The sequence below is a fragment of the Ambystoma mexicanum genome, chromosome 11, assembly GCF_040938575.1.
Source record: "Ambystoma mexicanum isolate Mex_15411 chromosome 11, UKY_AmexF1_1, whole genome shotgun sequence".
NCBI lineage: Eukaryota > Metazoa > Chordata > Amphibia > Caudata > Ambystomatidae > Ambystoma > Ambystoma mexicanum.
In genome coordinates this window covers 175197379-175223958 of record NC_090934.1, presented here as the reverse complement: position 1 = coordinate 175223958, position 26580 = coordinate 175197379, and the positions used below count along the sequence as shown (strand labels likewise).

At 48.4% G+C, this 26580-nt stretch overlaps 1 protein-coding gene across 3 annotated transcripts in view; it reads right to left on the bottom strand.

Moving 5' to 3' along the window:
• The window catches only part of RLF (RLF zinc finger), a 916587-nt gene that overhangs the window by 670464 nt on the left and 219543 nt on the right, over positions 1-26580 (bottom strand). For all 3 annotated transcript variants that reach the window (XM_069622735.1, XM_069622737.1, XM_069622736.1), the window contains one exon: positions 14412-14493. In XM_069622735.1, coding sequence (XP_069478836.1) covers positions 14412-14493 — 82 coding nt within the window. The remainder of the gene's footprint in view (positions 1-14411; positions 14494-26580) is intronic.

The following is a 26580-nucleotide window of genomic DNA, read 5'->3' as shown; positions in this document are numbered from 1 at the left end:
ATCCCTTGTACCCAATAGTAATATACTTAGTTAGGTCACTGTTAGATCGGTGACGCCCCGCGGGGTAATAGTCCTCGGCGACGGGACAGGACCAGACGCGGGTGGGCCTGAGATCCAGGGATGGAGCTGGACATTTGTTGGGGTAGGGCAGGGTGGGGTGGTTGGAGGGGCTGGGTTCAGTAGATGGGAGTTGGGGAACAGGGAGGGGGGAACTGTTGAAAGGGGGGGGGGGGGAAGCGGGAGAGTCGGAAAAACCATCAAGGGAACCATTGAAGGGAGAGGTGGGTTGGAACAAACCGAGTAGATGGCATCGGGTAACCTCAGAATTGTGACCTGGAATGTACGGGGCCTTAATAGCTATCTGAAACGTAACAAAGTGATGCTGTATCTAAAAAGGATGCACATTGATGTGGCCCTGCTGCAGGAGACTCATCTCACAAGGGAGAAGTTAGAGGTTGTCAGGCGAAAATGGAGGGGACATGTTGTGGGGGCTACGTATTCTGCGTACGCTAGAGGGGTTATCACTTGGGTGGCGCCGCACGTGTCGCTCAAGGTGCTTAGCTCAACGGTAGACCCCGAGGGCAGAATGGTGGCGGTGACAGGACTCCTGGAGAACAGGGAAGTGCATATCATAAATCTGTACGCCCCCAACCATGATTCAGCGGCTTTTTTTAGATCCCTTTACAGCAAAATTAGCCCCCTGGTTGGGGGTGCGGTGGTGTGGGGAGGGGACTTTAATTGCACCCTGAATCCCAAAATGGATAGGTCAGTCGACAAAGCGGGGAAACCGGCGCCGGCGGCCAAAGCACTGGGGACATTGTTAAAAGATCTAGGCCTAGAAGACATGTGGAGAAGGTTGCATCCAATGGATAGGCAATACACGCACTATGCAGCACCACATGACCTGCACACAAGGCTAGATTATGTGTTCGTAGCGGCTGAGATAGCGGGAGAAATGGTCGGAGCGGAATACAAGGCCCGGGTACTATCTGACCACTCGCCGTTGGTGGTAGAGTGGCGACACCAACCCCCCAGAGCGCAGATCCCGACATGGAGATTTAGGACTGAGGCATTACAAGATGAGGGGTTCCGGGAGGATTTGAGGGAGGCCATCGAGGAATATTTTGATATAAACATGGGCAGTGTGCGCTCGGTTGGAACAGTATGGAAGGCGTTCAAGGTGGTGGTGTGTGGAGTAGCCATTTCGAAATCTAAAGGGCTCCAGGGGGGCATTGAAAGGGAACTTCAGGAAACGGAAAGGGAGCTGGAGGGCCTCACGCGACATGAGGATACCGCCCGGAAGAATAGCGATAAGATAAAAGACCTGCAGTGGACTCTGGGATAGGCTATGTAGACTAAATTACACGGTGAGGCTACACACAGGGGGCAACAAGCCGGGCAGATTGCTGGCCTGGCTGTATAAGAGTGAGACCCCCCCCCGCACAGTGATCAGTGAGATAAGGGATGAGGAAGGTCGCATCTGTAATACCCCAGGAGGGGGAGAACGAGAGTTCCTCAAGTTTTACAGACACTTATATGAGGACGCAGGGGAGGCTAGGAGCCAAGACATACTGGACACGTTAGAGGACAGGACATAGAGCTGCCCAACCTCGACGACCTAGAACGCGCGGAATTGGACGCCCCCATCGACTCGGAAGAGCTGGAGGTGGCGATCCAACATTTGCCCACATGTAAGGCACCCGGGACGGACGGGTTGCCTAGCGAGTTTTACAAGACATACAAACAGGAGCTGCTTCAGCCACTGCTTGCTATGTTCAACGAGGCCTATGAGCAGGGGGAACTGCCATTGTCCCTTCGCGAGGTGATTATCATCCCACTCCTAAAACAAGGCAAGCCGGCCGCGGAGTGTGGGTCTTACAGACCCTTGTCCATGCTGAATCAGGACAGCAAAATACTTACGGCAGTGCTGGCCAATAGGCTGAAGAGGGTGATCGGTAAGCTGATACACCCAGACCAGACGGGATTTGTCCCCGGCAGGAACATCACAGATAACCATAGGAGGCTACACCACATCATTGACCACACTGAGGAAGATACGGGTGAGCTGGCCATCGTGTCGCTAGACGCAGTCAAAGCCTTTGACTCGGTGCGATGGCCGTGGTTGAAAGCAGCCCTGAGGGGACACGGAATGGGACCTGGGTATATCAGGTGGGTTCAGTTGTTATACAGCACCCCGGTGGCGAGAGTTAAAACAGGATCCATAATCTCAGATACTTGGCAACTCAGAAGGGGAACCAGACAGGGATGCCCCTGGTCGCCCATGCAATACATTCTGGCATTAGAGCCACTGGCAATATGTCTGAGGCAACAATACGGGGAGGTGGGGATTAGTACAGTAAGTGGTAGACACTGTACGCTGTACGCAGATGACATGCTCCTTTATCTGCGCTATCCGGAGGAGAACTTGCAGTATGTGCTAGATGGACCGATATGCCACCCTCTCGGGCATATCGGTGAACCCTAGGAAGTCTAGTCTGTTCCCCTTGGGTAGATACAAGAATGTCCCGTTACAGAGGCTGCCTAGCCTGCCGATACCATGGCAGACTGAGACATTTAGGCATTTGGGAGTAAATATTTACCACAGGATCGAGGCGGCGCACCAACATAATACAGAGAAAGCAATAGAGGGGGTCAAGAAAAGCATGGTGTTTTGGTCCAGATTGCCCCTGACCATGATGGGGAGAGCGGCCTTGCTTAAGATGGTGGTCCTGCCCAGACTCCTGCACTTCTTTGTGAATGTCCTGTTTTTGATTCCCAGGAGCCTATTTGTGAGACTTCATAGCGTGTGCAGGGGCTTCATATGGGGTAACTCCAGGAACAGAGTGGCCCTGTGGAAACTCCAGAACCCATGTGACATGGGGGGTATAGGCCTGCCAAATTTTGAGCTTTATTATCTGGCGGGGCAGCTGCTGTTTGTGGCCAGGTGGCTGTCGACTGAAGACTCGGCGGAAGCCAGGCTTCTGCGGGAAGACTCGGCCCCATACTATTTGAATGAAGTGGTGTGGTTTCAAAAGAACAAACTGGTCGGAAGAGGGCGGCTGTTGAGGCTGGGCTGGGAGGTTTGGTGCAGAATGTGGAGAATGATGGGTGACAGAGCCATTCTCTCAGCAGGCCCCGCTAGTGGCACTATGCGGGAACAACTCAGCTGTTCGAAGCGGTCCGTAGATATTGGGAACCGGTGGGTCTGGCCACCCTTGGGGACATATGGCAGGAAGGGGAGGCATTGGAATTTCAGAGGTTGCAAGAAGTGACAGGGGTGCATAGAGGCCAGAATATAACCTACGCTAGGCTCATGAAACGGGTAAGGGAGAGATGGCCGGAGACAGTGCTAGCGGATGACCCTGATGCCTCCCTGGAAATGATGTTTCGGAGGGCAGGCACGAGATATCTAGAATATACGAGCTTCTAAGAGCAAAGGTAGGGAAAGAGCTGCTTCAATTGAGGCAGGACTGGGAGGAGGAAGTAGGAGGACCCATGACAGATTGCCAATGGGAGAGAGCCCAAAGGTACCATAAAAAGGTATCCCAGAATGCGAGACTCCAACAACTCCAATTGTATGTCACTCACAAGGCTTATTTGACTCCCCGGAAAATTGCAAGGTTTGGAGGCTCGGCTACGCAGAAAAGCCCCAGCTGTGGGGAGGTGGAAGCGGGGCTGCTACACATGTTCTGGACTTGCCCGGGAGGTGCACAGATTTTGGGACGAGATTAAAACTAAATTGGCTGGTGGGGGAGTGAAGCTGGACGTGGGATCAGCTTGGCCATGCATGCTCGGGATTTTTCCCAGACCACGGGATTTAAAGCACATAAGCAAAATGAAGGACTTCGCCTAGATCCTGGCCAAGCGCAGGATCGCAATGGGCTGGAAGGCGGCCCACAGACCCAAGGTGGAGCTATGGTGGACGGACCTCCTCAGATGGGCGGAGGCGGAATCCGTAGTTTGGTTTGAAGCGATTACTAGGGAGGGGGGGGGGGGTAGGGCCCTTGTTGGCCTGGCGGCAATTGGTGAACTCTATGGCATACCCTCACCAAGACAATAGCGAATCAGAGGACTCTGATGAGTGCACAAGCACTGCGATACCTGATAATGCTCCCATAGATGACATTAGTGAGCCGGGGGAGGACGGAGAATTATACTGTATAATGTGATGGTTTGATGCTGATTATGTACGTCCTAAACAGTTGTAATGTGTTATTTTGTTTGGTTTTATTGAAAATAAAAATAAATGTAAAAAAAAAAGTCTGCCTTCGATTTTACCTACCTTGAATAGCTGTGTACCATTCTGAATAAGAGTATTGTAGGTTTTAAATACCTTGGTCTGCTTTGGGCAATCCTAAAATAGTCTAAGGAGTTCTTGCTTCCCTTAATCTGTGTTCCACTGATCTAAAAAGCAACTGTAATAGTGTATTACACCATTAGGCTTTACTCACCTAGTAGAACTGAAGGTTATCCTAAATGTAGTTAAAGGTTCATAAAGTTCCATGAATTTGTGTTCCACCATTCAAAAAAGTATCCTGGTAACAGGGTTGGTTTATTCAGCGATTTCTTAATGCCTACCTTGCGTCACTGCATGACTGACAGGGTCTACTAACCTTGCATTACTGTTTGTATTCAAAATGTATATGTAACCTAGTTTTACTCCAAGAATATGATATATTTTAATTTTTACATTTTTAAAGCGCTCACACAGCCCGCAGGCATCGAGGCGCTGTTACAGGAATTGTTTTGTGGTTGTGCAATTGTGTTGCTTCGTGTCGTCTTGCTTCCAAGGCGCGCACATTGCCGCTGAGCTATATGATCGTTTATTTATCGCCTATACACGTGTTTCAAAGCGCTTCAAAAACAAGGGAGGGACCAATGGAAAATACAATGACATTCTTACAAGCCATGAACAGCAAGGATGTGAAATTAACTATTGTACTCAGCCTGACGACATTTCAGATAGTGCAAGAGCCAAGAAAGACAGATAAGGAAGGGGGTAGGGTGAGTGGCAAGGAAATGGAAACAGGTGACTATCGTACTAGGCCCGATGACATTTCTGGTACAGCTGGAGAAAAACGAAAGGTGAGGGAGAGGGGTGCAGAAAGGGAGGGGAGGAACAAAACAATTGACTATCGTACTAAGTCTGACAACATTTCAGATAGTGCTGGGGGGGGGCAGAGGGTAAGGCGTGGGGAGAGGTGACAGACGAGGCTGCTATCATACTAGGTCCAGGGACAATTCTAATAGTGTATGTGCATAGAAGAAAGCAAGGGGAGGAGATAGGAAAAGGGAGAGCGCCCCTCCATAGCTCCCCACCCTTGTATTAGGTCCGGTTTACCTCTCCCAGCACCTTGCGGCACAAATAAAGTGACCTAATGTTGAAGTGGCCAGGCCCTGATTTCTGATCTGGTCTGATCGATTAGGGGCCCAACAGTTTCATAGTCTGTGTTTGAGACTGGCTGGTACCTTGGAATGCTGGGGTCTTGGGACAGGGGCATATGAGTGCTATTGCTTAGTGCTGGGAGTGGGAAAGGTTGGAGGCGTGTGCACTTCTTCCCGTGGGATTGCTTTTTGCATGGAGCTCTCAGCCCCTGTGTGGACTTGCAGGGTGCATTACTTCTGTGATCCGAATGCTGGCAACTTGAGACAATGAAAGGTCTATGAATCTCTGCAGCTCTGGCCTTTCTCAGCGGTGCCCATGATCCAACCCTTTTTCCGTAGTCATACGCTTATTTACCCGTTCATGGCCTGGGTCTGCTGCAGTGCAAAGTTGGGCATCAATTTCAAGATAGCTACTACTTTCTAAGATGCCGTTTAATTCCCAGTGTACTCTATACCCAAAGCATGCACTAACCTCCCCAAACTGTGGCTCAACATCCCCGCTCCCCCTGTACACTCCCCACACCACTCTTCCATGCCTCTGCCTTGTACAAAACTGCATGGGACGATGGTCCCACACCTTTCGTTAACACTACATTAAACTCCCAGGTGAACCCCTCTTTCCTCCTTATTTATTCTCTCCCTTTCCAATTGCTCAGCCTCCAAATATGGCAGTGACCCTTCTTTTGGTACCCATGCTCTACACACAGAACGTAAGCTTTCTCCCGATTGTGCTTATTGCTTAGGGGTACATGGCATAGATACACCCTAAATCCCCTGCTAAGTCTACCCAGTGTTCTATGCGATTCTCAGAGTCTGGTGACGGAGTTGCAGTGGTGCCTAAGGGGTGTAGGCATTGCTCTATTGCACCCATGTATGGTTTGTCTGGGTCATCTGTTTGGACAGCACTCTTTTGTACCAAGAGGTGCCCCCCTGTATCCCAATTTAGACCATCATTGTGTGGCTAGGCACTGCCTTGGCACAGCATCGGAGCCCCAGCTGGCAGGTGCAGAAGATGAACACAAACCCTATCACAGGAACCAGGATCTTCACTATCTCCCCCATCCAGGAAAGTGCCCAGGAAAAAAGGTTGTTGAACCAATCACTCCTTCGCATGCCAGATTATGTTTGCACATGGGCGCCAAGAGTGTGCAGGGCTCCTATTTGAACGAGGGAACTGTTCTCAGAGTCGTTTGGTGGTGTGAATGTGCAGCTTGAATAGCGAATCTCACGGCAAACGCTTCCCTCCATTGCGGTTAGTAAGTCTAAGACATAACGGTTCTGCAGCATCATTTGTCTTATTGCAGGCATTTCCGCCATGATTGCGTGTAGGCCCTAATCAGTGTAATTTGCCAACTGTATCACCTCCCAGTGAACAATCTGGAGCAGTTTGGGGTTTGCAGCTGCTTGTATTCCAGGCACTAAAAGCAATGCAAAGAATGTCTCTTCCTCGCTGTATAGTCTAAATTGATCTGGTATTTCTTTAAGCAGCTGTGATGAGTGGAGATAGGTAATGGGACCTTGGCCTTCTGCGCAACTTCTTGCTTTTTCTGCTCTGTAGGATACAGATTATGGGAGCGGCACTGGAATTATTGTGGGGTCCTTTGTCACTGGTGCCATTGTTGGGGAGAGCAAGCCCTGGGATTCCACTATTAGATGCTGTCCAGGGATGAAGAGGAGAGCCAAGTGCAACGTGGTAAGCGAGCAAGTCCCCCTCCATTATGGTGGGAGGTGCAGGAACGCCTCCTGACCCAGTTACTGTCCATCACTGCTGCAGTGCACTTGAGATCTGGAATGTACAACATCTTGTTGCACTTGCTGTTGGTCCCCTGAAATATGCTTCCTTTGTTGTAAAAACATGGTACATATATTTCCTGCTTCGGTACTTTCACTGGCTTTTCCATTGCCTCGATCCATGTGGGTTTTGCCACGTGTTCCTTGCAGTACTGACTGCATACAATGTTTACACTTGAGAGAACCTCTTCGCCGAATCCCACAAACCCTCCTGCCACCTGTTTGCCACAAACGTTACGCCCTCCAGCGTCAGGTATGGTCTTTGCAAACACTGCACACTTTTAGGGTTTTGGGCACATTGTAGTTGGTCTAGGTCCATTATCTCGAGTTGCACGCTTCTTGTCTGGAAAGTGCTTCGCAATCTGCACAACACCAGATGAAGTAAACATTGAGCCTCCAAAAAAAAAAAAGAAATCGGGATTTCTTGCGGCATGAATACCCTGGAGGCTCCAGACGCGTGTGGTATCAAGGAACAGACATAACCGCTCCAATTAATCCTCTTTTTCCCCTCCGGGCTCTGAATGAGATGGGTAAGAAGTTGGACATAGATATTGAAGAGAAGTATGAGGAGTACCGAGGGATCAGTTTAGAAACAATAAAAGATGTGCACCATCCAATCTTTTGGTCTACGCTGCTACATGTATGCCGATGACACAGATTATTATCCCCTTACTTTTAACAAGAATTCTGGAGCTTCCAACCTCACAAACTGCCTGAAGGCAGACAGGGTTGAATGGGCTGAAACTTAACTGACAAAACCAAGGTTTTGACCACTGGATAGCCACCTATCGCTTCCCTGTGGAAACCAGATTTCTGGCTTTCATCACTTGGTGTCTTTCCGCAGCCAGCCCTAGTGGCCAAGAACCTGGGTATTAACATTTCTATGGAAGCCCACGTTAACTCAGTTTGTCAACAATGACATTTTAAACTTAAAGCTTTGCGTAAAGTTATTCAATTTCTCCAATTCCCTTTACATGCTCCAGTGGTTGCTTCCTTCATTTTAAGTATGCTTGATTACTGTAACTCTTTGTACCTTTCTCAGCCGGTGTATTTATTACACCGCCTTCAAGTATTACAAAACTATGCAGCACGTGTCGGTTGTGGCTCATCTACCTGTGACCATATCTCATGGTCACTGCATAGTCTTCATTGGCTACCAGTCTCATTTTGGTTACATTTTAAACTTCTTTATTTAGTACACTGGGCTGTAAATGAACGAGGCGCTGACTACCTATGGGAAAGGTTCTGCCTCTACGTATCTTCATGACCCCTTCACTCATCGGACTTGCCGATTCAAGTTCCATGGGTTCGGAGAACCAGAATTGGTGGTTGAGCCTTCTCAGTGTCAGCAGCACACCTGTAGAATATACTCCCCCCCCTCCCCTCCGGACAGCTGTAAAATGTCTTGTCAAATAGTTTTTTGACTTTTCCTAAAAACCTTTTTATTTAATTAATTTAGCTGCAGTCAATTGAGTCTTTCTCCTCAACGAATCAATTCCTCAGCGCCATGTCGCCCATCAGTGTAAGAGTGCTTTATAAATATTTTTAAAGTAACTTGGGTCTTCTAACTTCTCTTTTAAAACGTTTAAAAAAAACAGTACCATGTGGAGCACTAGGAGAAAAAGTAAAATGTGCAATTATGTCGAAAAAACAACAGGAAACAATGATAACATAAGTAAATTAGCAAGCTTCCCTATATGTTGCTGGGTGGCCAATGCATTATTAGCAGTTGCATTAGTCTCCGTTTTAAGGACCACAGCATTGTTAATTTTGGGTACTTCGTTTAATAGAGACTTGTAGCACTGCCTTGAGTTAAAAAGACATTAGTTATATTTGTAGTAATATTTGCATTTCTACTCTGCCCCCTTGTATATGACCAACCCATATAAAACTACATCCTAGATATATCTAATCCAAATATAGAAAGGGGGAATAAACCAGCTACACAGTGCATAACAGATATATGTGGCGGAAGACACTTATGAGAGAATATTCACGGAAACGAGAATGTGACTTTTTATAAAGTGAGTGGTTATAATAATGTACGTCCATTGCGAGACAAGAGCGACAGTGAGAATACTTGTGTAAATAATCCGTAACAGCGTTGTATTTAGTAGAGGTAGATCAGTTGTAAGGTTACATAAAACCTATCGGACCTTAATACATGGCACACGCCCCAACAAGGGAAAACCCCTCAAATTAAAAACCTAGCTGCACACTTAGCATCTGGATGTGCACAAGGACCTGCCTCCAACTAGCGTGAGAACCGACATACAATAACAACCCATTACACCTCTCCCACATGTCCGCGTAAATCTATGTGTAATTTGCTGAACAGCCCAGTATGGTGGGCAAGGGTACCTTGGATAGTTCTTAAGGTAAGACCATTGCTGTAAGTCTGACATGTGGTGCATGAATAACCGTTTTAGTTAATGCATCTTGCAGATTGGGGACAACCAGTCCTCCTGTATAGCTGCAGTAATATGCGGGTTTGACACATGGGATGGATGTTGCAGCTGGTCAAACATGACCAGCAGAAATTCATGCAGAATCGCCACTTTGCCTGATGTTTCCCCGTCGCCACAATCTGTAGTGGACTGCTTACATCCCCTTTTCAATCATAGTTCCTTCTCTTCCTGTGGGGCCTGGCCTTGCAACTCAATCGATTGGGCAATCGGTAAAAATTATAGGAGGCTGGAAGCTGTTCTCGGCCCTGTGCTACCACTGGGTATTCAGAGACATTTGGCACAGGGAGATACGCTGCTTGCTTGGTCGCCGCATCCGTGGCAGCACTACCGAGAGACCTTGTCTGTCATTTGTGTGGGCGGTGCATTTTACCACCGACGTCAGGGAGGGTCGAGACAGTGACTCAGTTTGTCCAACCATGCTGCCCTGGGGACCGGTCAACCCTCCTAAACCCCCTCTCCTCTTCCAGCACGCAGGCCTCGAGTGCACTGTGGTGGTGATGTAGGCTGAATCGGAGTAAACTGTCACATGGCACTCTTGAGGCGCTTGAAGTGCCTCAATAAGCGCTATGAGTTCCACTGCTTGGGCCGAATAGTGCACAAGAGACCTTTTCTGCACTAATACCTCATACACGCCATCTACCAGATGGACAACTGCCGCACCAGTATTCCTCAGGCCAATTCCCTGGTTGGTAGTTGCTGACCCGCCAACAAAAAGTACCTCCCACCTTGGACTATCCTTTGCTTTTGGAATGTGGTTTGCAAGGTCTTCGTCAGTATACAATTCTGTCAAAAAGGTGGCAGGGTTTACGGTTTGGCACCGCACTATATCAACTTTTGAACTGGACAGGATGACCTTGTACGCGGATGCCCGCTCCATTAGCGTAGATTTGGAATGCTCATGGATGGCAAATACTGTGTGCTCCACATGTAGCGTCACTGAACACCCCATTACAATTGTGGAGCTTTTGTCTATTTCAAAGGCAGCATTATCAAGCGCATGCTCGCATGGGAACTGGCCCTGCATCACTCCATCCAGAACTCTGCTGTAGTAGGCCAACGGCTTGTGTCTCATGCTCTTCTGCGTAAGCATCTTCTGCGTAAGCACTGCAGTCATCAGTTGGCCACTGGAATGGGAAAACAGATCAAACTTGTATGTAATCAGGGGTGGCTAGCAATGGGGCAGTGGAATATACCTTTCAGGTTAAGCTGGCGAGTATGTCCTCTTGTCCAGGCAAGCTTGTGGTCATTCTTTTGAGCCTGAGGCCCTACAGCAGAGTCCTGGTGTAAGTCGCGTAGCCTCTGACTGCAGAGCTTCTTACAATGCCTTTTTGGGGGTGACATTAAAGGGCACTGTAGTGTTGGTTGGGTAGGGGGTGGTGGTGCTGGGGCAGGCTGGGGCTGGTCCGGCGAGTAGAGAGCTCGCCTTGACATCAGTGCAGAGCCTGCTGACGCAGGTTCAAATCCCGGCAGCCATTCATCCTTCCGAGGTCGATAAACGAGCACCATACACCGTGGGTAATAAGATGCGCTCAGATGCCTGAGGGTTCGTAGCGCTATATAAATGCTAAATTATTATAATTATATGTTGATTGGTGTATTGTGTAGCGGGTATAGTCCTACCATATTGGAGTCTGTGCTCCTCGCCGTCCTCAACGTCCTCTACCATTTTCCACAGTTCTAAAATCTCCTCTCTTTTTGGAAGTATTTTTTTTTACCCTTGTATTTGACAGTTAGAAACGTACTCATGTGTTCCAATATGCCTCTGTTATTGGTGCCCTACTCTGGCCAAGGGCGGGGAATCCCCTCTCATCTATGCCACCCACTGTTTGTGGTATTTCTCTACTTTATTCTTATACAATGGCAATGCACTATACATATACTCCAGCAGAGCCATTACCTCCATATTGGCAATCGTGCTCCCAAAAAACAGATTTTTTGCAATGCGCCACGCACAATGTTATTTTAAGTGCCACTACCAGTCCTCTGTTCCCACCCCCAAGTCAACCCCTATTTACATCCTCGCCCCTGCACACACTCACTCTTTACACCCACATTGCTTGCGCAGGCCCCCCCTCTTGGCCTCCATCTACAATATTTGCACACTGCAAAACAGCAAATTAAAACAATAAGCCAAAATAACTACCACCTTGTCTCCTTCCACCACCCAGAATATATTGGGCATAGGAATCGGAGCCCTCTAATTATACGGAGCTCCTACTTTAGTATAACCATATTACAAAAATATGGCACCACCTTCTCCCCTAACTCAGAAAGGATCCCACACTCCGATTTTTCTTATCCTCTCAATAATATTAAATACAAAAACCTCCATGTGGTCTTTTACACTTTCTTTTCACACATGCATACTACATCTCTCCATTCACTCTTGCCCGCATTGTTGTCGTTCTCAAGAGGTGTACTTACAGCTGCGTGTCCACCCGAGCTCCTCCATCACAAGGTCCCAATAACAGCCTGCACCCTCCAAAGAGCAGACAGGAATTCTGTAAAAACGGCTCCTGTACACCACTATGGTTTGCGCACTTGGGACTGGTAATTGTAGGTGGACGTGTCCCCTCCAGAGGTGCAGCCTGGAAGCCTTGGTCTTTGCTAGGGTCACTGATCACGTCAGGGTCACCAAAAATGTAGAGCAGTACTGCAACTCTCGCACCATAAAAAAATGCAACCCACTAGGGAAAAAGGCCCACCACACCTTTTGCAAGAAGAACAAGGTTTATTTCTACAAAACTAATGATGAGCTAGCAGAGAGCTCTGCTGCCGCAGAACTTTCTGGTAAAATCAGCACAAGCAACACTTTAGAAGGGCACACAGCGTAGTCAATGATGCAACTTACAAATCCGGATGGCTGGTTGGTGCTACCCTATACATAGGCTACCTGCTTCATAAGGGATACCGGGCAATTGGTCCGAGCCCCTTCTGTCAATCTTCTTCCACATGGGCTCCTCCTCGCACGTCAGCAGAGGCGAAGCTACAGTTAATTGCTCATTATACGAAGAAAAATAATGCATTCTCCATCTCTAAAGTAATATGCACCTGGTACTAATGGCTATGAGGATACTTTGAGGTCACTGTAAATCACAAGCCCAGCTCAATTCCAGACATGCCAGCGCCCTTCCAAAGCTCCCGACCCTCATTTGAGGTCGGTTTTACCCTTCCCCGGCAGCTCCCAGCACAAATAATGTGACCTAACGGTGATGGCGGCGTGGCCCTGCTGCTTTCTGGTCTGATCGATTGGGGGGTCCAACAGTTTTGTGGTTGGTGTCCGACTGGATGGTACCTTGGAATACTTGGGTCTTGGGACGAGGCATCTGTGCACTATTGCTTAGAGCTGGGACTGGGGAAGGCCAGAGGCTCGTGCCCTCCTCCTCGTGGGATCGCTTTTCACAGGGACCGCTCTGCCCCCCTCTGTGGGAGATTCCTTCTGGGATACGAATGCTGGCAACATGAGACAATGAAGGGTCAATGAATCTCTGGCCTTTCTCACCGGTGCCCATGATACCACCTTTTCCTGCATGCACATACTTATTTCCCGTTCATGGCCTGCTGCCCTGACTACAGTGCACAGTTAGGCCTCAATTGTAATATGGCTGCTACTTTCTAAGATGACATTTAATTCCCATTGTACTCTATACCCAAAGCATGCACTAACCTCCACGAACTGTGGCTCCTCTCAACATCCTTCTCCCACCTGTACCCTCCCCAAGCCCCTACACCACTGTTCCATGCCTCTGCCTCGTCCGAAACCACTTGGGGGAAACCGCTTGGAATGATAGTCCCCCCTTTCCAACAGGGACAAGGACTCCCTTTCCAATGATGAACTCCCTTTACATTAGCCTTATAATACCAATCCCGGGAGGATAGCTCAGCAGCAGCGTGCGCGCCTTGGAAACAAGACAACATGAAGCAACACAGGTTCAATCCCCGGGTCCGCGCTTCGAAACCTCTGGGTATTGAGCGCGTTATAAATACGCAACTAAGACATTCCTGTAACAGCACCTTGATGCCCCCGAGATGTGTGAGCAAAAGCAAATAAATACCATTCTATCATTTGACAGGCAGACTCATCTTACACATGTTATTCTGATGCAATACCAGAAGAAAATAATCAGCCATGTATTGTGAAGAGTAAGAGCATAGGAGTGATAAAGAAGGAACAAGTTAGTTACCTATAACTCCAGTATGGGTCTTACATGGATTCACATGCTATGAATATTCCACGTCAAGCTGGGAATCCAAAATAAACTAAAGCAGTTTAGCTTTAAACTAAAAACGACATTGTCGCTTGAATAGCCTATTGCTTTCACTTTGGGTCATACTGCCCCATCCAAAGAATCCTCCTTAGCTCCACTCTGGTGGCCATCTTCAAATTTAACAAATTGCCTTCTACATCAATTTTTGACAAAACTGCAGTGAACTGGGCCATATTTTATTAACATATTGGAGTACTTTTATACCCTAAATGTTGGCATTACCAAGCACTAAAAATAATTACTAAGGGTTGGGGAGTAGCTCAGGTAGGCATTGCCTTGAATCATTCACCACTCCCCGACTCTCGCTCCCTGACCCCATTATCTTCCAACTTCTTAGGGATGTGAACACAGATGATTATATTAGGTCTGCCCCTAGTGCAATTAGAAATGAATATAGGATTTCCAAAAGGGCATTAGTTGTGGTCACATTTTACTTCTTACAAAAAAAAAAACAAAAAAAAAAACACGCACACACATTGCTTGATGAAAGGATACTAACCTTAAGGGACTGCTGGAACAGTAACCATTCTTCACAGTTTAATTCATTTTCGGGCACAGATAGCAGCATCTCAAAGCAACTCCTGAAATACAGATGACAATGCATTACTAAGATGTTCCTTCTATGGCATGAGGCGGTCAACAAACTAGCACTTAAAAAAATATTTCAGTAGGAAGACATTTAAACACGCTCATCTTCTCGTTAATCTGCAATCAGTACCATTACCAAATCAAGTTGTCAACTTTAAACATCAGATTTGTACTCAAGCAGAAATAACTAATCCGGAAAACTAATGGAAGAATAAAAGAATTTATGAATACAAACATGCATAAAATAAGTGTGTAAATTCTCTACAGAATGAGATTTTCAAGAATACAATGTGACTGCTGTTGAAGCGGAGTTAGTTTCCAGCAAAATAAAAACGTATGCATCTGCTTTGGTGCAGAACTCAAGATGGCTTCTGCAGTGGAATGGGGTGGAGGAACAGTGGGTTGACCTCAATTTTGCAGCTGGAAACAAGGCAGACATCAGGGGCACAGGTACCTGGGTTTTCTCTTGCATCTCCAGCCAGAGGTAGACAGGTGAGAATCGCACCAGGACAAAAAGCACCTCCTCTGGAGGCGAGCAGAAGCAGGTCATGGTTTTGGAAGTAGGACTGAATGAACGCAGCTCTTCACATGTGGCAGACTTGGATACCAGCAGAGCATAGAATGGGAGCCTGGATCAGGCACACATGGGGCCTATTCACATCACAGTCCAGTCTCCCTTGCACAATGTCTCCCCTATAAAAGCTGGCATAACCATCTTCAATTTTTGCAGGGGTAAGTAGAGGTTGAGGGTGGAAAGGTCCAGCCCAACTCTCAAGACCGCCTGGTTCTTCTGAAAGGCGAAAACCCTGCTGTAAAAGCCCAAGCCTCGCTGGGAGGCTGGGACTTCCTCCACTGCCTGGCTGTCTACGAGCGAGCGGATCTCTGCCAAAATAGTTGCTGTTCCAACCTGTGGGAGGGGAGGCGGGAGGAGAGGCTGGGATAGGGAGGCAGTACCACTGTGGATACTACAGAGAGAATCCAGGGGTCCGCAAAATTTTGGCGCCAGCAATGTGCACGGAGAACATGCCTGCTCCCCACCGGAGACACGTGGACCCAAAGGGGTGTGTCCTGCTTTCTTTCCTTCTGAGGCTGTCGCGGAGAGGGGGACTGGAAAAAGCCATTACTCTCCCCGCCCTTTTTGTTGCTTGCGCCGGTTCCGAGACGGCATGCAATCCAGCTGCCTGGATCTCTGTTCCTGGAAACCGCGGAACTCTGCGTACATACGACCCCTGTCCAAGCGCTTCTGAGATTGGGTGTATGATTTGGGCGTAGTCTTTGTCAGGATGGATAAAGACTTGGCCGTTTGTGAGCCGTTTTTCTTTTTGTCCAGCTCTTCGTCCGTGGAGGAGTGGAAGAGGTCCTTCCCCCACCTCACCCTCCCCACCTGACCGCCCCCCCCCCCTCACCCACCCTCGAACGGTAGATCTAATATGCGTTCCTGGATGTCTGGGTTGAATTTTGTTGCCCGGAGCCAGGCTGTCCGTCTCATATCCGTGGCGATACAGATTGCACGGCCAGAGGGGTCAATACGGGCCACAGTGGATTCAATGAGGTCATGCGCCACCAGCTTGGCCTCAACTAGCCCCGCCTTAATGCATGATTGGCTCTGGGTGGGGAGTTCCAGGAGGAAGTCTGCAATTTCCCACCATAATCTTTGGTTGGCGGCAGCCAGCATGGCATCGGCATTGGCCTGATGATGCAAGGACGTGTTGGAATAGAGCTTCTTGCCGTATGCCGCCAAGATCTTCTCCTTGCCTAGCAGCACCGCAGAGGAGGCGGCAGGTGACGACTGAGGCTTAGAGTATAGTGATGCCACAGCAATCACTGAGTGTGGCCGAGGATGGGCCGAGAGCAAGAGTGTATCCCGCCTCCACCTGCCTGTACTTGGCGTCGATTGACCGGCTGGGCCAAGTGGGGTTTGAGCCAGCCCTTCTTGGCCAGTGAGACTACATCTGTTTGCAGTGAAATCCCTGTTTTGGCAGAGGGGCGTCACTTGAGGACTTCCGCCAGAACCCCCTCTGTCGATTACTCGACCTCGGGTTGGGGTAGGCCCAGATACTCCGCCAGCCCAGCAAGACGTTCATAGAAGGCCCCGGCTGATGATGGCGTGTCTGGATCCTCATCCTCCTCATCCGTATCCTGTGGATCAGGAGGATCCTGTGGAGGCGTAGTTGGCGCCGGAGGCTGGGGTGCAGGGACCGCGGCCAGAGGCTGAGGAGGCGGCAGAGGCTGGTACGGAGCCGCCTGAGGTGTCTGCTGGGGAGCCGGAGGCGGTGCTGGGGCGCCAGCGCTTGTGGTGCCGCTAGCATTGCGCGAAGGACTTCCCCGATGGAGTCTTTGAGGATAACCCACATCCAAGGTGACTTCATGAGGTAGATGAATCTTCTCGAAGAACCTCTCTTCACTAAGAGGTGGCAGGGGGGTGCTGATGGGGTAGCGGGTTGCTGCTGGAACCACTGCGTACCCTGCCCTGAAGAGGGATAGTCTGTAGGTCAAGTACCTGGTTGAGGCCAGTCCCATCTTGACACTCGTTCTTCACCGAATTCCTGGAATTGCGGACGGATGCCTCCGTCTGGCGCGGCGTTCATTTTGTCGAGCTGCCTGCTTGCGACGTGTTGCTCGGCGCGCTGGGCACAGCATCATCCAAGACTCTTGCGTGTGGATCATAAGGCCTACCCTGCTCCTTGGGCCTAGGCCCAGTAGGTGGGACACCATCGACCAGGGGGTTGGTAGAGCTGTTTTTAGGCACCCCCCTCTGAGGTATTGCGGGTACTAGGGCATAGCCCCTCAGGTGAAGACTCGTAAAAGAAACTTCCAGTCCCTCAACACTGTCACTGGGAGGATCAGAGTATCCCTCGGCCCGGAGGCCGGTAGCTGCAGCAGCCTCGGTGCACGTGCTGGTAGAAGGACCTGACCAGACCCTTGCGCGCTGGAGAGTCCCTGGGAAGGAGTCTCCTTTGCGGGGTGCGATGGAGAATATCGGCCCTACCTTGGGCTTGGTTCGATGTTTCACAAAGTTCTTGAGGTCCCCTGGAGGACACTTCTGGAAGAGCTCCCTCCACCTGGCTAGTCTGTTCTTCAGCTCTTTCGAGGACAGCGAGCCACACGCTGTACAAGCTTGCCAACCATGGTCTGGGCCAAGGCAACGTAGGCAGAGGGTGTTGGGGTCGGAGGTTAGGAAGAGCCCGTTGTAGGATGGCCAACTGCTGAACCCTGCGGAAGACGACATGTGCCGGGGAGGGGCGTGACGCCTGAGGACCGAGCACCTGAATGCTAAAAAGACAAGACAAAGAAAAAGTATCCGTGTGTGGAATTACATGGTTGAAGCCAAACCCAGGAGCGCTGATGAATTCGGCCCATTCCCGTCGACGCGGAAAAGGGGCCCGAGGTGTAGCACCGGAGGGTGGAGTCCCGCACGCCTCCAAATTTAAAAGGGGAAAAAGGGGTTTTCTGGTGAACCCCGCCCTTCTGAGCTCCGCCCCGCGTATCGCCCTTCAGTCCTTTTCCATCACTAGGTCTGGGACCACTTAAGCAATAATAGAAGATACTTTCTAGAGGGGTCGGCAGTTGGGTGTATGGAGTAAAGGGGACTACGAACTAGGAGTAAGGTAGTCACTATGGCGAGTAGCTTTATTATACTCCTACGTCCCATCCCCTTTCCTCCATACTTGTGGGGGATTGTCAAGCACACATCACAGTTAGTTCTGGTGGATGGGAAAAAAACCTTACTGGAATAAATTCTTAAGGACGGCCTGACCAAACTGGGCATCAGCCCTGAAGCTCAGGTCCAAGCAGTAATGCTAACAAAAAGTTGATGGGGAAGCCCACGTAGCCACCTTGGCAATGGTTTCCCAGGGAAAATACTTTTGGAATAGGCTTCAGAAATGCAGGTAGCAATGCAGGTAGCAATCCATCAGGAGATAGTTGCCTTTGAAGCAGGTTTCCCTTTCGGGACATCAAATGTGAGGAGCCCCGGAGTTCACTCGTTTGGTCGAGGTAAAACTTCAGGGATCATCTGACAAAGTTGTTTAAGATGCGCTCGGCATGAGAGGCCGGATTCAGAAAAAAAAAGACAGCTAATGATATCGATTTATTCAAATGAAAATCTGGAACCACTTTAGGCAGGAAAGGAGGACGAGTGTGGAGCACAACCTTATCCTTATGGAAGGTGAGGAACGGATGTCCACAGGCAGAGCTTGGAACTCGCTTACTCGTCTCGCCGATGTCACTGCGATCAAAGAGGCGACCTTCCAAGAAAAGTATTTGATATCAGCAGTGGTCATGGGTTCAAATGGTTTATGGCATAGCCGGTGAGGACCACATTCAAATCACATTTGGGATTAGGATTGCGTACCGGTGGGAAAATATGTAATAGTGCCGCAAAATGCCTTTTAATGACTGGATTAGTCAAAGAAAAGGAACAGCTGTCAGTGGACAGATAGTCCGCAATAGCAGACAAGTCCTGCAAGGCTGTGAAGTGAGACATTAACAAAAGAACAGTGTCAATTGTAGCGTGCATGGGGTCGAGCTGTTAAGCTTAACACCAGTGGCAAAAACTGAGCCACTTGCTCCTATATCGAGACCCTGTAGAAGGTTTTCACAAAGGAGAGTACAGTTTGACGTATTCCTGAGCTTGCAGAGTGACTGATGAACTAGGAGGTAATGGCGGGAAAGCATAAGCCTTCATGTTGTGCCAAGAATCTCGAGAGAGTCCCCTAGGGAGGAGACTCCAAGACCATTCCTGGATGCATATAGAGAAAGTTTCCTGTTTGTAAAAGTCACAAAAAAAAATGTCCACTTCTCGAGTCCCCCATTGGCGACAAATGGTGGAGAGAACATCCGTGTTTAGTTCCCACTCATAACTGGCTGCTGTCTGGCCTGCAGTTACATTGATGTGACCCGGAATGTGTCCAGCCAGCAGCCAAATGTTGTGCTGGATAGCCCATTCCCAAATCCGCATGGCTAGGTCCACAAGGAGAAGTGACTTGGTGCCACCCTGCTTGTTGATGTAAAACATTGCCACATCATTGTCCGTACAAATATGGACCACATTATTCACGATGGACGGTTAAAAAGCTTTGAGTGCAAGAAAAACAGCGAGGAGTTCCAGATAATTGATATGAAACTGCCTGTCCTGAAGTGTCCACAGATCGAACGCCTGGAGATGATCAAATGTTGCGCCCCAGCCCAAAAAGGAGGAGTCAGTGGTAGTCGTCACTTGTGGGCCGGGCTGAAAAGAATCCCCCACGGAAAGGTTGCTGGTCGAAGACCACCAAAATAGATACGGCGTCATGCAGTATGGAACTGGAATCTTGCAATCCGGGTCCAAAGCCTGAGACCAAGAGCTCGAAGAGCCAGCTGTGTATGCCTCATCTTCAGACGTGCAAGAGGAAGGGCTAGTACGCAAGAAGCCATGAGGCCTAGGAGTCTCTGAAACCACCAAGCCATCATGTTGTGGAGACTAGAGGAAGAGCTGATACGTGGCAGATAGATCCTAACGGCAGACAGAATTGCAGAACACCCTGGTAATGACCGTATTCCAACGGAAACCCAGGAAAATCAGGTCTTGGGAGACCATCATGGAAGATTTCTGCCAGTTCACAGATAGCCCAAGGTGGAACAGGAGCTGGAGGAGAGACTGGCGATTGATCAATGCGGTCTGTGGGCAAGGACTGCGTAGGAGCCAGTCGTCCAAATACAGATATACATGAACGCCCTATAGCCGGAGGAAAGCTGTGACGACCGACATCTTCGTAAAGACATGCAGCGCCGAGCTGAGACCAAAAGGGAGCACCCGGAACTGAAAATGTTCCTCTCCCAGAGATAACCACAGATATTTCCGATGCGGCCTCCATATCAGGATGTGCATGCAAGCGTCCTGAAGGTCCACTACACTGATCCAGTCGCCCTTACGAAGAGAGGACTTTATTTGGCAAGGTGTGATCTTGAATTTCTCTTGGGGAAGAGAAAGATTGAACTGGAAAAGATCAAGGGTAGTGTACAGAGCAAGCCCGGTTGGGTTTGGGCACTGAACAGATGAGCGTAGAAGCCCTCCCCCTTGCTCCCCAAGGAGAACAGGTTACACCGCCTTGAGGTCTAGAAGTTTCTGTACCTCAGTGCTTGTGTCAAGGCTAAGGTGTTAAGTTCCCCGACTCCCCTGAGGAGACAATTCCCTCATCTCCACATGTGAAGCAGTTCTCGAGTGTCGACAAAATGGTGGCCCAACCTCTGTGGTCCACGGCAGCCATTTTGTACACCTCCCCTACAGCAACGTTCACGTCGTCTGGTGCTGGGGCCATTCCTTTTGGGGGCTGAGCAGCCTTTTCCACGCTATATGTACAGCAAAAATCAGTTTTGCCCTTCATTTGACTGGCGTACTCGGATACCACTGCCCCATAGTCTCGCTCCCTCCTGCTTCCGCTCCACTGATCTGTGGACCCAGCCGGTGGTGGGCCCTCCTGGCAACCATCTTCCTTGCGTTCATTGAAGTATGCCCATCACGAGAGGCCTCTGCCTGTACCAGCGCCAAAACCTGCGGCGGAGGATGGGTTCTTTTTTCGAAGTTCCAGATGCTCATGCACTCGGATCCTATGAAGGCGTATTTCAAACGTCTTTTCAGGGAAATGTACCCTGAACTTCCTGGCATACCTCCTGCCCCGGCAGTTCCAATGCAGGTTCCGGTGGTGCCACTACCTCCACCGCTTTCTCCTGGACCTCCTCCATCTCTCCCTCCTCTGCCCTCGTTGCCTCCTATACAGAAGACACCAGCAGACTGGGACAACACTTTAAAACCGGAGGCGATATGCATGGTGGCCCAGCCTTCTGGTCCCACCTCGTTGGATGAGACTCAAGCGGACCAGGATGGTGATGAGTAGACCCACTTGGTGAGAGCATTCCATGACCGGGTCCTGGATATGATGGCCCTCCTTGATATGCTGACCTCCTTGATATGCTGGACCTCCTTGATATGCCGGTACCTGAGGCCCCCACTCCTCAGCAGGGGGTGCTTTGTGGAGCCTTTACCCTGTCACCTCAGGACCGCACCTGCCTGTTCCTCCCGAAGGACGTCTTGGCTGAGGCCTGTAAGGTCTGGGATAAACCCCAAAACGGGATACACATGAACAAGAGAATTGACACTCAATACAAGCTTTGCACCTCTGAGGAGATAGCCTTATATGATCTGATAGGTTATGTATAACGCGCTTAATAACCAGAGGTTTCTAAGCACATACCCGGGGAATCGAACCTGAGGTGCTCTGTCGTCTTGCTTCCAAGGAGAGTACGTTGCCCCGAAGCTTTCCACCCGAGACTAAAATAATGAATACCTGATCTGCTGTTCCCCCCAGTAGACCAGCATTTCCCTTAATACAACAATTTAAATGTTTAATCATGAATACAATAAAGAAAGCCTCAGTTTTGTTCTTGCTCTTTTATTCCATATGAATTTGACAAACACCATCCCTGTGAAAGATCCAAATCACCCTTGCAATTACTTGCACATCGATTTGCTTTAAAATCAATGTAGCTTGTCGGCTCCTGTCCTCAACGGTGAAGGCAACGGCCACCCTCAAGTTCAAGCTAGCCACTGCATCTTGAACGGCAAGGGCTCAAACCCAATCCGAGGAGGATAAACGTGTGGACTCCTTGGGCCAGAAGGTTTTTGCCAATTCGGCGCTCCAACTTAATCCATCTTAATCAAGCTAACACCAAGCTCATCCTGGCAGCAGCCAATCTGTGGCTGTGGAAAGTTAGCCGACTTCCAGGGGTGCATTCCTGCGGATAGGCTAGATTACTTTAAAGCCGGTTTGTCGGATGCCAGAGTGTTGGTGCAGGATCTACTGGAAGCTGTAGCACACCATGTAGATAACTTAGCTCGCGGCCTTATGGTTTTACACCCAGGACATAAAGCTCCCTCAAGAGGGGCCTTGAGCCTTGACTCGGTATGGAAAGCTCCAGAAACTGAAATCTCAGGGCATACTGCAGTGTCAGTGTGGAAAGCACCAGAAAAAGAGACCTCCGGGCAAACCTCTGTCTCCAGAGCCACAGGCGAACTGGGCTGAACCTTGGAATGACATCCGGTACTGGCAGGTCCACTGAGGGAACCTTCTGAGAACACTTGTGTACCTATTAGGCCCTTGTGGCACCTCAGGGAATCCCCTCGTGACAGACCTACAAAAGCCCCTCCCGGACCTGGAAGACCCCAGAAAGGAGTCCCCTGGCCGGGGCACCCTAAAAAGTAAAACACTTATTGGGTGGTTCTTCTTTTCGTCAATGAAAAGCTGACAGGAGGTAAAGGAACGCGCTGAATCGCCTCCTCCCACCGAAGACGACTACTTTGGAGTGCCCGGACGGAAAAGGAGTCGCAGTAGAAGCACGAATCCCAACGATGTGCCGGGCCTAGATACTCCAAGCAAAGAGTGGGGATCCACCCTAGTGAAGAGACGTTTGCATGAATAACAGGACACGAAATCCCAGGCGGTCCGGCATAGACAGAGGACTAGATGACCGAGGAACCGGAGCAGGAAGGAAGGACAGAGGGAATACAAATAAAAATTCCCAGTGATGCTAGTGTGTCCAGACCCGACCGTGAGGAGAAAAGGACTGAAAGGCGATGCGGAGCTCAGGAGGGCGGGTTATGGCCATGTGCAGTACCCCACGTAAAAATAAAAGGACAGAAATGAAAAAAATGTGATGCTTTTTTTTTTTTTACAAAAGTTCTCCGGTCCCGCCCCGAAGGATGGAATGTCCCACAAGTATGGAGGAAAGGGGACAGGACGTAGGAGTATAGGTTTTGAAGGAGGTCCCTCGAATGCTTCGGGAGACATGACCTGGGCAAACTCTGACAAGTCAATTTCCTGGATAAATTAAATCACAGTCTACAATATTCCTTAGTTTTATGTAGGTAGGGAAATCTCAACTTAGAGTAGGGCAAGTTGGGTATTCCTTCATCCTGCCTTTGAGTTAATAAAACTTGTGTCTGACACACAATGCCTTCATACACCTTTTTTAAGGGCAAGGTGGTTTTTGAGGGTACTTCCTTTCTTACCAAAGGTGATATCCGAATTCCATTTTTATCTAGGGTTACCCGCTTATTTGCCCTTTTAATCCATCTAAGGAGAATGAAAGATTACGTCCCTTAGACCTTTGGAGGGTTTTGAGCTTCTACATTTCCAGAATGTCCAAGATCAGACAAGACTACCAGCTCTGTGTGTGCTATTCGGGTCATAAATTGGGACAAGCAGTCATCAAACCATCTCATGCTGGATAATTATATGCATTTTAGAATGCTAAACATTGGCTAGCAAAGATCTGCCCAATGGTTTAAGGCCACACTCCACTTGAGTGGCTACTTTGGCTTTTCCACCGTACAGGAGATCTGCAATGCAGCACTTGGTCCTCTTTACACAGTTTCAGCAAATATTACTTTCTGGACTAGGTCAGGAGGCATGATCTGGTAAAGCTGTACTTCACAGCATTAAACAATAAATCCGTGCCCACCTTCTACATACTGCGTTGGGAGTGTGTATCAAAGATGAGGAATACGTGGGAGGAAACAATCCAAGAACAAATTACTTACCCTGGTAATTCTTTCCATTGGAAGTTCCTCCCATGTATTCATCACTCTCCCATCATTCCCCTCTGACTTGCCAAGAATGTCCGTGTTTTTACACCTTCCCTCTTTCAACGTCAACTACTTCTACCAGCGTCGACTTCACGGCTGAAGACAGGACGGACGCCGTCGAGGGCTACGACTCGACAAAACCCGATACTATGAACAATGTTTCAGAAGCTGCAAGCAGACTTACAAGTTTTTCGAAAGCAGATAAGTGGGTGGCTAGCATTTGTGAATCAGCATATTTCTTTCTTCATGTTGGTGAATTTACAAGATGGCCAATTCTGAAAAGTGACAATCACATTTGTAAAATGGAGTCCAGCTAATTTTACAATGAGCTTACTCTTCATTGTTCAAAAACACTTTCACGAAGAAAACATTTTGCATTCGATTAAATCTTGAGCTGCAGTATGTAGTCAATTCTTTTCAAATAACATGTTTATGAACTAAACCACCACACCCACGTTGCAAAGCAGCAGCTGCATGTGAAATGTGTAAAACAAACAGAATATTTCTTACTGACTTAAAACATACCATTGCTTTGCAATAATACCTAGCATCTCGTTTGAGACAAGCAGGGCCTAACTGTTCTCAATTCCCTAGCCAACCTTTATAAATATGTCAATAAGGACAGAGTGCTTTGGGGGACAGAGCTGCAGAGAAATTTAACAATGTATGGCTTGTTCAGCATGCAGGACGTGCATGATTTCCTTGTGAAAAAGGAACAGATTTTCAAAGCAGAAAGCAGGCACATAAGCCTTTGTATTCAGTGTATTGCAAGTAATGTGTCAAACCCAATAGCAAAGAACTTGCGCATGACCACGATTAAATACCTTGCCTTGAATAGCGTTCAACACAGGATTATGTATACAAGGATTTGATAACACTCCTTGAAAGGTGACCCCAGGCTAAGGAAATGTATCATGGTCCTGCACCTGACAAAATTTGGGAGTAGAGACAGAAAAGAGGAAATTTAAAACAACTGCCTTTTAGCAATTCAATATGGAGCACTAAAATCATCTACAGAGGAATTGTTGTAGAAATGTCTAAGGAAAAGGATGAACAAATATTTATTTTATTGTTGAAAGTGTGCACCTAGCTCGAGAGCAGAGGAGCGCTGTACAGGTTGTGGGCAGCCAGCATTGCAATTAGATTCTCTACCAAGAAAGCATCTCATGTTTTTAAGCTGTCATCGTGGATATGTCCATTATGAACTACTAAAAGGCCCCTGCAAATCTTCTGCAAGTGACTTCCTCGTTACTTACCCTCAAGAGATGTTCGATTGGAAATCGCTGACCTAGCCCATTCAGACGAGAGAACTACATTTTTCAACACAAGCTAGAAAGCTGGTCCTGACAAACTACATATACACTGTTGAGTGTACTGAGTAAAAACAAAAATGTATACCATCTGCCTTGGCTAAAGATGTAACATTTTGGACAATACATGGGGTCTTGAACATTCAGTACCTACAAAATCCATTCGGATTTGCCAAGAACTACAGTTATGCAGTACCCTACATCAAGTAGAAAGACTTCCTATGAAGTACTTTGCTTTCAATGATCCATAGTAATCTACAGCCAAGAAGCCTCTGGGTACATCGTCTAAATACTGTACTGTTTAGACAGCTCAGTTATAAGCTTTGCTAGTTGTGCAGCTGTTTGTGATTGACAAATTAAGTTCAGACAATAATTGGATTGCAATGTCATGTAAGACCAAGCTCAACATTAACTGGCACAGCATTCAAATTGAGATTGCAAATGTTTTTGAAATGCTGTGCAAGACTCAAGGACCTATACTTGTTCCGAAGTAACTCTTATTGCACAGATTGGACTATATACCCCATGATGCTAGCATACCTGAAATTTGTTATGCAACGTCTTGCTACCGGCTGTCTGAAAATGGGGAACATTAAAGGAAACACAACACTGAAACCTGCATGCTCAATCTAGTGAGTCCTCTCCATGCATTACAGCAAGAATCACCCTTGTCATGTTAGCAGAAAAACATTCTATCAAATATAACAATGTTTGTATACCAGCAGATGCGATTAATCAGGAAGTGCAGTGAAATTATATTTATCAATTGTATTTGCACCCAGGGAAAGGTGCTCAGCCAATTAGGTGGCTGAAAACGCAGACGAGAACTGGGTGTCGGGCCCATGTTCCACCAGCCACACAAGCCCCTTCCCCAGATGCCATTTTTTGTGAGGTGCTTTGCACCACCACCTCTCCCATCAGACACCACTCCCTACCCACCATCCTACATAAAACCCCCAAAACCTCCCACTTACCTGTTGGGTCTCCTAGCTCTGCCTCTCCTGCCAGTTTGACTACTGCCATGGAAATAGAAAAAGCACTCCATCCTTTTTTTTGTTTACTATTAGGGTTTGCAAAATCTACTGTCCGCCCACATTGGCGAGGAGATTTTTTTGAAGGGCGAGTACCATTTGCATGACTTGCCGGCG